At 37.2% G+C, this 14,421-nt stretch overlaps 1 protein-coding gene across 4 annotated transcripts in view; it reads left to right on the top strand.

Annotated features, from left to right (window-relative positions):
- Window positions 1-14,421, top strand: part of capn5b (calpain 5b) — a 139,301-nt gene that overhangs the window by 117,135 nt on the left and 7,745 nt on the right. For all 4 annotated transcript variants that reach the window (XM_062048989.1, XM_062048990.1, XM_062048991.1 and 1 more), the window contains 2 exons: window positions 5,289-5,484; window positions 5,565-5,687. In XM_062048989.1, the coding sequence (XP_061904973.1) occupies window positions 5,289-5,484; window positions 5,565-5,687 (319 nt within the window). The remainder of the gene's footprint in view (window positions 1-5,288; window positions 5,485-5,564; window positions 5,688-14,421) is intronic.

Here is a 14,421-nt window from a genome sequence, read left to right as displayed (position 1 = left end):
CCCTCACCTCCCAGGGGGTGATCAAGGGTGATGGGTCAAATGCAGAGAATAATTTCGCCATGTGACAATCATGGGTACTTTAACTTTAACTTAACATACAAATGCACCATGAATAGACAACAAAACAAAAACACCATTTTAACACCAACATACACGCAGTGCTCCACGCCATCGTCTGCTGGGGTGGGGGCACCACGCCCAGAGAAAGCAACCAAGAGAGCCTACTCCGTCCTAGGCTGCCCACTAGCTGTCAGCCAATGTCCAGTCCAGTTTTTCCAAGATGGCGCCGCTGTAGTGGCAGTTGGTTGCAGGAGCTCTCTTGTGTATTTTTCTTAATTTTATTTAAATTTTTAAGTTGGTTTAAATTTTTTATTTTGTTTTAATTTGATTTTGATTTTGTTTAATTTCTAATTCAAGTTGAATTGTGTTTCTTTATTTAGTTTTATTGATTGGGTTTAATCTAATTTTATTTTGAAACCCTTCACATGCAATTAAATGAGTTTTAATTGATGCAATTCAGTTTTCTGTGAACTTAAGTTAGTTTGATTACTTTAGTGCAGTGGTTCTTAACCTGGGTTCGATTGAACCCTAGGCAGTGTTTCACACACATTCATTTATTTGTGCCGGCCCGCCACGAAAGAATTACGTCCGCCACAAATAAAAAATTCAAATTTTTATTTATTTATTTATTTATTTATTTATTGTCCTGTCCAGCTCCTCAGGCAAATCATATAGTTGATGTAGATGCCCATATAGGCTGTTCAGATTTAGTTTACAAAAGAGAAGTGTAGGATACTTCTCTTGTTGCCTTATTTGTATTTGACCACTACTGTTTTCTGTTTATTTGTTACTGACTGTGGCAGGACACTTCTGCCTCTGTTTCACTTTATGTTGCTGGTAAATAATATGGTTGTAGTAGTAGGCTAAAGTTAAATTATTTAGTATGCACTAATTAAAGGGGCAGAGCTTTAAGAGACATTTTAGCTTTTATATTTTATAAGATATATTTTTTGTAAGAACCACAATTAATAAATATATTTCAGTGAATAACTTATTGTTCAAATCTGTATATAAATATGTACATAAAGTGTTGTAATTATATTGTAAAATGGATGGATGGATGGATGGATGGACGTTTAAAACAAAACTGTTATTATTAATTAGTAAGTATACATTTTTTGAGCCTTTTTAGAGAAAATCATATCATTGTAGTAAATTATGCAAATTACTCGATTATGTCATGGTGACCACGCCCATAGCCACGCCCCCACCGCCACAGGTATCTTGGCAGTTTATGGGAAACACTGCTAGGGGCTCGGTGAGTCGGGCTCAGGGGTTCGGCGGAAGTCAAGACACACCCGACTCATCGTGTAAATAAAAACTTCTCCCTATCGGCGTATTACGGATACGGCAACAGCAGAAGTCACACTGATTTGCAGGTGTGTAATTTGTTGTGAGTTTATGCACTGTGTTGGTTTTGTTGTTTGAACAAGGTGATGTTCATGCACGGTTCATTTTGTGCACCAGTAAAAAAACATGGTAACACTTTAGTATGGGGAACATATTCACCATTAATTAGTTGCTTATTAACATGCAAATTAGTAACATATTGGCTCTTAACTAGTCATTATTAAGTACTTATTAATGCCTTATTCGGCATGGCCTTATTATAACCCTAACCCTCTAACGCTGGCCCGAACCCTCTAACCCAGACCTTTGTGCGTCCCTGTCCGGCCCGCGTGAGGCCAATTATAAATTACAAAATAAATTTAAAAAAGTATTTTATGTCGAGTGTGCAATACAACGGTGCTGCTTTTGTTTTGAAAATCGTTATTTGTATTACTTCCGTGTGGACGTATGCGTGTGCGTGATTGTGAGTGAATGTGAACAGCTGCAATCACAAATTACAAAATAAAGTTGAAAAAACATCTATGTCGTGCGCGCAATACAACTGTGCTGCTTTTATTTTGAAAAGTATTATTTATGGGCGTGTGTCCGTGTGTAACCTGCGAGTGAAGGTGCACATGCAGCGACAAGTGATGCACGGTTTACACCCGAGGCGCTAAAAAGAGAAAAGTTGATGACGAATGGCGTGTTTTCAACAAGACATGGACTGCCAAGCAACGTTCCCTCTAAGGTGCGTGCCTGCGCAATTGCGCACTGCTCAAGCGTCCGCTGCGCACAGCAAATATATGCCGCGCACCAAATCAAATCCCATCTGAATTCTAAACAAAATAAACATATTTATTCTATGTAATTTTGCAATGCAACTTTGAGTGACAGTGACAACAAGCGGCCCTAACGGTGTTCGTCAACACCGTTCAATTGAACACCGTTCAATTATTGTAACATCTATCGAGATGCTTCGAGGACAGGAATTATATCGATCACTTTATTGAGCAAAACTGTTTATATTCGGCCATAACCACACCAAAAACATGAGTAAAACACTTCTATCTCGAAAAACTAGTCATTTTCTGCCGCACAAACCAGGCCAAAACCAACTTGTCATCTGTCACCAACACGCATACCACTAAACCACTGGTGCGTTTATGGCCACACAAAAAGTCGGACAACTCAAACACCACACAAAGTTACACTATGACTCCTCAGTCATACGTGTGCTTATTTTACTGTCATTTATTGTTAATGTTAATTTATTTATATTAGTCATGGAATGCTGTTACACACACTATGTTGAAGTATTACTATTATTATTTATTATTATTATTATTATTATTATTTATCTTACGGTATATATAAAAAATAATATTGAGCAAAATTGAATTGAAATATTGTCGATGTGGCCCTCCAGCAGTGCTCGGGTTGCTCATGCGGCCCCCTGTAAAAATTAATTGCCCACCCCTGCTCTAACCCTTACCCTAACCAAATAACTCTAAATCAGGGGTCACCAACGCGGTGCCCGCGGGCACCAGGTAGCCCGTAAGGACCAGATGAGTAGCCCGCCGGCCTGTTCTAAAAAATAGCTCAAATAGCAGCACTTACCAGTGAGCTGCCTCTATTTTTTTAAATTGTATTTATTTACTAGCAAGCTGGTCTCGCTTTGCCCGACATTTTTAATTCTAAGAGAGACAAAACTCAAATAGAATTTGAAAATCCAAGAAAATATTTGAAAGACTTGGTCTTCACTTGTTTAAATAAATTCTTTTTTTTTTTTTACTTTGCTTCTTATAACTTTCAGAAAGACAATTTTAGAGAAAAAATACAATCTTAAAAATTATTTTAGGATTTTTAAACACATATACCTTTTTACCTTTTAAATTCCTTCCTCTTCTTTCCTGACAATTTAAGTCAATGTTCAAGTAAATTTATTTGTTTTATTGTAAAGAATAATAAATACATTTTAATTTCATTCTTCATTTTAGCTTCTGTTTTTTCGACGAAGAATATTTGTGAAATATTTCTTCAAACTTATTATGATTAAAATTCAAAAAAATTATTCTGGCAAATCTAGAAAATCTGTAGAATCAAATTTAAATCTTATTTCAAGGTCTTTTGAATTTCTTTTAAAATTTTTGTTCTGGAAAATCTAGAAGAAATAATGATTTGTCTTTGTTAGAAATATAGCTTGGTCCAATTTGTTATATATTCTAACAAAGTGTAGATTGGATTTTAACCTATTTAAAACATGTCATCAAAATTCTAAAATTAATCTTAATCAGGAAAAATTACTAATGATGTTCCATAAATTATTTTTTAAAGTTTTTCTCTTCTTTTTTTCGGTTGAATTTTGAATTTTAAAGAGTCGAAATTGAAGATAAACTATGTTTCAAAATTTAATTGTCTTTTTTTTTCGTGTTTTCTCCTCTTTTAAACCGTTCAATTAAGTGTAAATATCATTAATTATTAATAATAACGTAGAGTTAAAGGTAAATTGAGCAAATTGGCTATTTCTGGCAATTTATTGAAGTGTGTATCAAACTGGTAGCCCTTCGCATTAATCAGTACCCAAGAAGTAGCTCTTGCTTTCAAAAAGGTTGGTGACCCCTGCTCTAAATGAAGTCTTTGTTACTTAAAATATGTTCCCCTAGTGCAGGGGTCGGCAACCCGCGGCTCTAGAGCCGCATGCGGCTCTTTAGCGCCGCCCTAGTGGCTCTCTGGAGCTTTTTCAAAAATGTATGAAAAATGGAAAAAGATGATGGGGAAAAAAAAACATTTTTTGTTTTAGTATGGTTACTGTAGGAGGACAAACATGACACAAACCTCGCTAATTGTTACAAATCACACGGTTTATATTAAACAGGCTTCACTGATTCAAGTATTTGGCGAGCGCCGTTTTGTCCTACTAATTTTGGCGGTCCTTAAACTCACCTTAGTTTGTTTACATGTGTAACTTTCTCCGACTTTCTAGGACGTGTTTTATGCCACTTTTTCTGTCTCATTTTGTCCACCAATCCTTTAACGTTGTGCGTGAAGACACAAAGGTGAGTTTTGTTGATGTTATTGACTTGTGTGGAGTGCTAATCAGACATATTTGGTCACTGCATGACTGCAAGCTAATCGATGCTAACATGCTATTTAGGCTAGCTATATGTACATATTGCATCATTATGCCTCATTTGTAGCTATATTTGAGGTCATTTAGCTTCCTTTAAGTCCTCTTAATTCAATTTATATCTCATGACACACTATCTGTATGTAATATGGCTTCTAATTTGTTGCGGCTCCAGACAGATTTGTTTTTGTATTTTTGGTCCAATATGGCTCTTTCAACATTTTGGGTTGCCGACCCCTGCCCAAGTGTCCAAAAAACTCTAAATTAAGTCTTTGTTACTTAGAATATGTTCCCCATACTAAAGTGTTACCAAAAACATATAACTTTGTCTTGAATTTGAAAAAAAAAAAAACATTTTATTTTTCACTGTAGAAGGGTTCGGTGAATGCGCATCTGAAACTGGTGGGGTTCGGTACCTCCAACAAGGTTAAGAACCACTGCTTTAGTGTAATTGAGGGTAATTACTGCGCTCAGCATTCACACACAATTTCTGGGCTAAATTTTGGGTCGTAAATTTAAGCAGGGCTCAGCAGAAAGCCACTTTGTCCTATGTACGTTTTTTTTTACTTATGTTAACTTGAATATTTGTAATACTTTTAATTTCGTCCCAATCCAACACTACAAAAAAAAAGCAGAAAGCCTCCTTAACGTTAAATCTTCTCCTTTGCCCCGATCTCATTTCCTCTTATTTGTGCACCTGTGGAAGGTCTTCTTCTCAAAGCTCTCCCCTCTCGTCGGTACCCTCTCCTCTCCTTGTCCCGCCCTCCCGCAGGATGACGTTTGACGACTTCTGCCAGTACTTCACCGACCTGATCCTGTGCCGCCTCATCAACACCTCCTACCTGAGCATCCACAAGACCTGGGAGGAGGAGGTGATGAGGGGCTCCTGGGTGCACCGGCAGGACCCCCTGCGCAACCGATCGGGAGGCTGCATCAACCACAAGGCCACGTTCCTGCAGAACCCTCAGGTGGGTGGAGATGATGACGACGACGACAATCGTACACTAGAGGGCGCACGGAGCGTTACGACCTGTGTTCCTCTCCGCAGTACGTGTTTGACGTGAAGAAGGTGGAGGACGAGGTGCTGATCTGCTTGCAGCAGAAAGAGAAGAGAGCCACACCCAAAGAGGGCAAAGGGGAAAACCTTGCCATAGGCTTCGATATTCACCGGGTAAAACTAATTATATTTGACAAATAAATGACGTTTTTTTTTTTTGCAACCTACCTCCTAAAACTATTTAAAGATTCTCAGTATGACACGAGCACTTTATCCCCAATCTTTCCATGAACATACTGCCAAAGCACGAGTCAAAGATCCTCTATACAGCAAAAGCGCGTTGCTGTTTTTGAGGACCTACTCTTAAAACACCAGTCAAAGATCCTCTATAAAGCAGAAGCACATTGCTGTTTTTTGAAGACCTACTCTGTAAAACAGGGGTCACCAACGCGGTGCCCGCGGGCACCAGGTAGCCCGTAAGGACCAGATGAGTAGCCCGCTGGCCTGTTCTAAAAATAGCTCAAATAGCAGCACTTACCAGTGAGCTGCCTCTATTTTTCAAATTGTATAGTATTTGTATAGTATTTATTTACTAGCAAGCTGGTCTCGCTTTGCTCGACATTTTTAATTCTAAGAGAGACAAAACTCAAATCGAATTTGAAAATCCAAGAAAATATTTTAAAGACTTGGTCTTCACTCGTTTAAATAAATTCATTATTTTTTTACTTTGCTTCTTATAACTTTCAGAAAGACAATTTTAGAGAAAAAATACAACCTTAAGAATGATTTTAGGATTTTTAAACACATATACCTTTTTACCTTTTAAATTCCTTCCTCTTATTTCCTGACAATTTAAATCAATGTTCAAGTGAATTTATTTTTTTATTGTAAAGAATAATAAATACTTTTTAATTTAATTCTTCATTTTAGCTTCTGTTTTTTCAATGAAGAATATTTGTGAAATATTTCTTCAAACTTATTATGATTAAAATTCAAAAAAATGATTCTGGCAAATCTAGAAAATCTGTAGAATCAAATTTAAATCTAGAATTTCTTTTAAAATTTTTGTTCTGGAAAATCTAGAAGAAATAATGATTTGTCTTTGTTAGAAATATAGCTTGGTCCAATTTGTCATATATTCTAACAAAGTGCAGATTGGATTTTAACCTATTTAAAACATGTCATCAAAATTCTAAAATTAATCTTAATCAGGAAAAATTACTAATGATGTTCCATAAATTATTTTTTTAATTTTTTCAAAAAGATTCAAATTAGCTAGTTTTTCTCTTCTTTTTTTCGGTTGAATTTTGAATTTTAAAGAGTCGAAATTGAAGATAAACTATGTTTCAAAATTTAATTGTCATTTTTTTCGTGTTTTCTCCTCTTTTAAACCATTCAATTAAGTGTAAATATCATTAATTATTAATAATAACATAAGAGTTAAAGGTAAATTGAGCAACTTGGCTATTTCTGGCAATTTATTGAAGTGTGTATCAAACTGGTAGCCCTTCGCATTAATCAGTACCCAAGAAGTAGCTCTTGCTTTCAAAAAGGTTGGTGACCCCTGCTGTAAAACATTCATCAAAGATCTTCTATATGGCAGAAGCGCTTTGTTGTTTTTGTTGTTGTTTTGGTTTCTGAGAATTCTCCTGCAAAATACTAGTCAAAGATCCTCTATACAACAAGAGCACTTTCTTCTCAATCACTTAACGAACCTACTACCAAATTAATACTTAAATATCCTCTGTACAGCAGAAGCGTTTTTCTTTTTTTGAAGACCTACTCCCAAAACACTAGTCAAAGATCCTCTATATGACACAAATATGCTGCTGTTTTTAGGACCAACTGCCACACATGCTCGTCAAAGATTCTCTCAATGACAGGAGCGCTCTTTTTAAGGACTATACAACAAAGGCCCACACTGATGTTTATGAGAATATTCCTGCAAAATTACTAGTCAAAGATCCTCTATACAACAAGAGCACTTTCTTCTCAATCATTTAACGAACCTACTACCAAATTAATACTTAAATATCCTCTGTACAGCAGAAGTGCTTTTTTTTTGTTGAAGACCTACTCCCAAAACACTAGTCAAAGATCCTCTATATCAGTGGTCCCCAACCACCGGGCTGCGGCCGCATAATAATTTTTTTTTAAATTTTTTTAAAAAATTAAATCAACATAAAAAACACAATATATACATTATATATCAATATAAATCAATACAGTCTGCAGGGATACAGTCCGTAAGCACACATGATTGTATTTCTTTATGACAAAAAAAAAAAAAATTGTTTTTGAGGGAGGTACTACAAAAACGCAAGTCAAAGATCCTCTATATACCACAAATATGTTGCCGTTTTTAAGTCTACTGCCAAACATGCTTGTCAAAGATTCTGTCATTGACAGGAATGCCGTTTTTAAGGACTATGCAACAAAAGCTGTTTTTGAGCACCTCCTGCAAAAATACTAGTCAAAGATCTTCTATACACCAAAATGACTACCACACTTTTAATGGACCTACTGCCAAAGCACTACTCAAAGATCCTCTATTCAACAGAAGCCCTTTGCTGTTTTTGAAGACCTACTCTTAAAACACTCGTCAAAGATCTTCTATACGGCAGAAACACTCCGGTTTTTTTGAGGGAGGTAAAACAAAAACGCAAGTCAAAGATCCTCTATTTACCACATATGTTTGTTTTTTTAAAGTCTTACTGCCAAACATGCTCGTCAAACATTCTCTCAATGACAGGAATGCTGTTTTTAAGGACTATACAACAAAAGCACACTGTTGTTTTTGAGCACCTCCTGCAAAAATACTAGTCAAAGATCTTCTATACACCAAAAGGACTCCCAATCTTTTAATGAACCTACTGCCAAAGCACTACTCAAAGATCCTCTATACAACAGAAGCGCTCTGCTGTTTATGAGGACCTACTCTTAAAATCTTCTATACGGCAGAAGCACTTCGTTGTTTTTGAGGAAGTACTACAAAAACGCAAGTCAAAGATCCTCTATATGCCACAAATATCTTGCCGTTTTTAAGACCTACTGCCAGTGAAAGTATGCCCGTGAAACATTCTCTCAATGCTGTTTTTAAGGACTGTACAACAAAAGCACACTGCTGTTTTTGAGCACCTCCTGCAAAAATACTAGTCAAAGATCTTTTGTACACCAAAGGAACTCACAAACTTTAAATGAACCACCTGCCAAAGCACTACTCAAAGATCCTCTATACAACAGAAGCGTCTTGCTGTTTTTGAGGACCTACTCTTACAACACTCGTCATAGATCTTCTATACGGCAGAAGTACTCCGTTGTTTTTGAGGGAGGTACTACAAAAACGCAAGTCAAAGATCCTCTATATGCCACAAATATGTTGCCGTTACTAAGTCCTACTGCCAAACATGCTCGTCAAAGATTCTCTCAATGACCGGAATGCTGTTTTTAAGGACTATACAACAAAAGCACACTGCTGTTTTTGAGCAACTCCTGCAAAAATACTAGTCAAAGATCTTCTATACACCAAAAGGACTCCCAATCTTTTAATGAACCTACTGCCAAAGCACTACTCAAAGATCCTCTATACAACAGAAGTGCTTTGCAGTTTTTGAGGACCTACTTCAAAAACACTAGTCAAAGATCCTCTCTCCAAAAGAAGTGCTCTGCTGTTTTTGAGGACCTACTCTTAAAACAGTACTCAAATGTTCTATATAAGGCAGAAGCACTCTGTTGTTTTTGAGTAAGTACTACAAAAACGTAAATCAAAGATCCTCTATATGCCACAAATATGTTGCCATTTTTAAAGACCTGTTGCCAAACATGCTCGTCAAAGATTCTCTCAATGACAGGAGTGCTGTTTTTAAGGACTATACAACAAAAGCACACTGCTGTTTTTGAGCACTTTCTGCCAAAGCACTACTCAAAGATCCTCTATACAACAGAAGCACTTTGCTGTTTTTGAGGACCTACTTCTAAAACACTAGTCAAAGATCCTCTATACAACAGAAGCGCTCTGCTGTTTTTGAGGACCTACTCTTAAAACACTCGTCATAGATCTTCTATAAGGCAGAAGCATACTACTACAAAAACGCAAGTCAAAGATCCTCCATATGCCACAAATAGGTTGCCGTTTTTAAGTCCTACTGCCAGACATGCTCGTCAAAGATTCTCTCAATGACAGGAGCGCTGTTTTAAGGACTATACAACAAAAGTACACTGCTGTTTTTGAGCACCTACTGCAAAAATACTAGTCAAAGATCTTCTATACACCAAAAGGACTCGTAATCTTTTAATGGACCTACTGCCAAAGCACTACTCAAAGATCCTCTATTAAGCAGAAGCGCTTTGCTTTTTTTGAAGACCTACTCCCAAAACACTAGTCAAAGATCCTCTATACAACAGAAGCACTTTGCTGTTTTTGAAGACCTACTCTTAAAACACCCGTCAAAGATCTTCTTTACGGCAGAAGCACTCCGTTGTTTTTGAGGGAGGTACTACAAAAACACAAGTCAAAGATCCTCTAAATGCCACAAATACTGTGTGTTGCCGTTTTTAGGACCAACATTTAGGACAAACATGCTCGTCAAAGATTCTCTCAAGGACAGGAGCGCTGTTTTTAAGGACTATACAACAAAAGCCCTCACTGATGTTTTTGAGAATTCTCCAGCAAAAATACTAGTCAAAGATCCTCTATACAACAAGAGCACTTTCCTTACAATCATTTAACGAACCTACTGCCAATGGACTAATCAAAGATCCTCTGTACATGCCAGTGAAAGATTCTCTCAATGACCGGAATGCTGTTTTTTAAGGACTTTACAACAAAAGCACACTGCTGTTTTTGAGCACCTCCTGCAAAAATACTAGTCAAAGATCTTTTACACACCAAAAGGACTCCCAAACTTTTAATGAACCTACTGCCAAAGCACTACTCAAAGATCCTCTATACAACAGAAGCGCTTTGCTGTTTTTGAGGACCTACTTCTAAAACACTAGTCCAAGATCCTCTATAAAACAGAAGCGCTCTGCTGTTTTTGAGGACCTACTCTTAGAACACTCGTCAAAGATCTTCTATACAGCAGAAGTGCTCCGTTGTTTTTGAGGAAGTACTACAAAAACGCAAGTCAAAGATCCTCTAAATGCCACAAATACTGTGTGTTGCCGTTTTTAGGACCAACATTTAGGACAAACATGCTCGTCAAAGATTCTCTCAAAGACAGGAGCGCTGTTTTTAAGGACTATACAACAAAAGCCCTCACTGATGTTTTTGAGAATTCTCCTGCAAAAATATTAGTCAAAGATCCTCTATACAACAAGAGCACTTTCCTTACAATCATTTAACGAACCTACTGCCAAAGGACTAATCAAAGATCCTCTGTACATGCCAGTGAAAGATTCTCTCAATGACCGGAATGCTGTTTTTAAGGACTTTACAACAAAAGCACACTGCTGTTTTTGAGCACCTCCTGCAAAAATACTAGTCAAAGATATTTTACACACCAAAATGACTCCCAATCTTTTAATGAACCTACTGCCAAAGCACTACTCAAAGATCCTCTATACAACAGAAGTGCTTTGCTGTTTTTGAGGACCTACTTCTAAAACACTAGTCAAAGATCCTCTATACAACATAAGTTCTCTGCTGTTTTTGAGGACCTACTCTTAAAACACTAGTCAAAGGTTCTGTATAAGGCAGAAGCGCTCCGTTGTTTTTGAGGAAGTACTAAAAAAAACGCGAGTCAAAGATCCTCTTTATGCCACAAATATGTTGCTGGTTTTAAAGACCTGCTGCCAAACATGCTCGTCAAAGATTCTCTTATGACAGGGGCGCTGTTTTTAAGGACTATACAACAAAAGCACACTGTTGTTTTTGAGCACCTCCTGCAAAAATACTAGTCAAAGATCTTCTATACACCAAAGAGACTCCTAATCTTTTAATGAACCTACTGCCAAAGCACTACTCAAAGATCCTCTATACAACAGAAGCACTTTGCTGTTTTTGAGGACCTACTTCTAAAACACAAAAATCCTCTATACGCCACAAATGTTTTTTTTTTGTTTTTTTTAAGTCTTACTGCCAAAAATGCTCGTCAAAAATTCTCTCAATGACAGGAATGCTGTTTTTAAGGACTATACAACAAAAGCACACTGCTGTTTTTGAGCACCTCCTGCAAAAATACTAGTCAAAGATCTTCTATACACCAAAAGGACTCGTAATCTTTTAATGAACCTACTGCCAAAGCACTACTCAAAGATCCTCTATACAACAGAAGCACTTTGCTGTTTTTGAGGACCTACTTCTAAAACACAAAAATCCTCTATATGCCACAAATGGTTTTTTTGGTGTTTTTTTTAAGTCTTACTGCCAAAAATGCTCGTCAAAAATTCTCTCAATGACAGGAATGCTGTTTTTAAGGACTATACAACAAAAGCACACTGCTGTTTTTGAGCACCTCCTGCAAAAATACTAGTCAGAGATCGTCTACACACCAAAAGGACTCGTAATCTTTTAATTAACCTACTGCCAAAGCACTACTCAAAGATCCTCTATACAACAGAAGCACTTTGCTGTTTTTGAGGACCTACTTCTAAAACACTAGTCCAAGATCCTCTATACAACAGAAGCGCTCTGCTGTTTTTGAGGACCCACTCTTAAAACACTCGTCATAGATCTTCTATACGGCAGAAGTACTCCGTTGTTTTTGAGGGAGGTACTACAAAAACGCAAGTCAAAGATCCTCTAAATGCCACAAATAGGTTGCCGTTTTTAAGTCCTACTGCCAGACATGCTCGTCAAAGATTCTCTCAATGACAGGAGCGCTGTTTTAAGGACTATACAACAAAAGCACACTGCTGTTTTTGAGCACCTACTGCAAAAATACTAATCAAAGATCTTCTATACACCAAAAGGACTCGTAATCTTTTAATGAACCTACTGCCAAAGCACTACTCAAAGATCCTCTATACAACAGAAGCACTTTGCTGTTTTTGAGGACCTACTTCTAAAACACAAAAATCCTCTATACGCCACAAATGTTTTTATTTTTTATTTTTTTTTAAGTCTTACCGCCAAAAATGCTCTTCAAAAATTCTCTCAATGACAGGAATGCTGTTTTTAAGGACTATACAACAAAAGCACACTGCTGTTTTTGAGCACCTACTGCAAAAACACTAGTCAGAGATCGTCTATACACCAAAAGGACTCCCAATCTTTTAATGAACCTACTGCCAAAGCACTACTCAAAGATCCTCTATACAACAGAAGCACTTTGCTGTTTTTGAGGACCTACTTCTAAAACACTAGTCCAAGATCCTCTATACAACAGAAGCGCTCTGCTGTTTTTGAGGACCTACTCTTAAAACACTTGTCAAAGATCTTCTATACGGCAGAAGTACTCCATTGTTTTTGAGGGAGATACTACAAAAACGCAAGTCAAAGATCCTGTATATGCCACAAATAGGTTGCCGTTTTTAAGTCCTACTGCCAAACATGCTCGTCAAAGATTCTCTCAATGACAGGAGTGCTGTTTTTAAGGACTATACAACAAAAGCACACTGCTGTTTTTTAGCACCTCCTGCAAAAATACTAGTCAAAGATCTTTTACACACCAAAAGGTGTGTAAAAGAACCTACTGCCAAAGCACTACTCAAAGATCCCCTATACAACAGAAGTGCTTTGCAGTTTTTGAGGACCTACTTCAAAAACACTAGTCAAAGATCCTCTCTCCAACAGAAGTGCTCTGCTGTTTTTGAGGACCTACTCTTAAAACAGTACTCAAATGTTCTATATAAGGCAGAAACACTCTGTTGTTTTTGAGTAAGTACTACAAAAACGTGAATCAAAGATCCTCTATATGCAACAAATATGTTGCCATTATTAAGTCCTACTGCCAAACATGCTCGTCAAAGATTCTCTCAATGACAGGAATGCTGTTTTTAAGGACTATGCAACAAAAGCACACTGCTGTTTTTGAGCACCTACTACAAAAATACTAGTCAAAGATCTTCTATACACCAAAAGGACTGCCAATCCTTTAAAGAACCTACTGCCAAAGCACTACTCAAAGATCCTCTATACAACAGAAGTGCTTTGCAGTTTTTGAGGACCTACTTCAAAAACACTAGTCAAAGATCCTCTCTCCAACAGAAGTGCTCTGCTGTTTTTGAGGACCTACTCTTAAAACAGTACTCAAAGGTTCTATATAAGGCAGAAACACTCTGTCGTTTTTGAGGGAGGTACTACAAAAACGTAAGTCAAAGATCCTCTATATGCCACAAATATGTTGCCATTTTTAAAGACCTGTTGCCAAACATGCTCGTCAAAGATTCTCTCAATGACAGGAGTGCTGTTTTTAAGGACTATACAACAAAAGCACACTGCTGTTTTTGAGCACTTTCTGCCAAAGCACTACTCAAAGATCCTCTATACAACAGAAGCACTTTGCTGTTTTTGAGGACCTACTTCTAAAACACTAGTCAAAGATCCTCTATACAACAAAAGCGCTCTGCTGTTTTTGAGGACCTACTCTTAAAACACTCGTCATAGATCTTCTATAAGGCAGAAGCATACTACTACAAAAACGCAAGTCAAAGATCCTCTATATGCCACAAATAGGTTGCCGTTTTTAAGTCCTACTGCCAGACATGCTCGTCAAAGATTCTCTCAATGACAGGAGCGCTGTTTTAAGGACTATACAACAAAAGCACACTGCTGTTTTTGAGCACCTCCTGCAAAAATACTAGTCAAAGATCTTCTATACACCAAAGGGACTCCTAATCTTTTAATGAACCTACTGCCAAAGCACTACTCAAAGATCCTCTATACAACAGAAGCACTTTGCTGTTTTTGAGGACCTACTTCTAAAACACAAAAATCCTCTATACGCCACAAATGTTTTTTTTTTGT

This window comes from Entelurus aequoreus, linkage group LG05 (assembly GCF_033978785.1).
Source record: "Entelurus aequoreus isolate RoL-2023_Sb linkage group LG05, RoL_Eaeq_v1.1, whole genome shotgun sequence".
Classification (NCBI taxonomy): domain Eukaryota; kingdom Metazoa; phylum Chordata; class Actinopteri; order Syngnathiformes; family Syngnathidae; genus Entelurus; species Entelurus aequoreus.
This window is presented reverse-complemented; position numbering and strand designations above follow the sequence as displayed.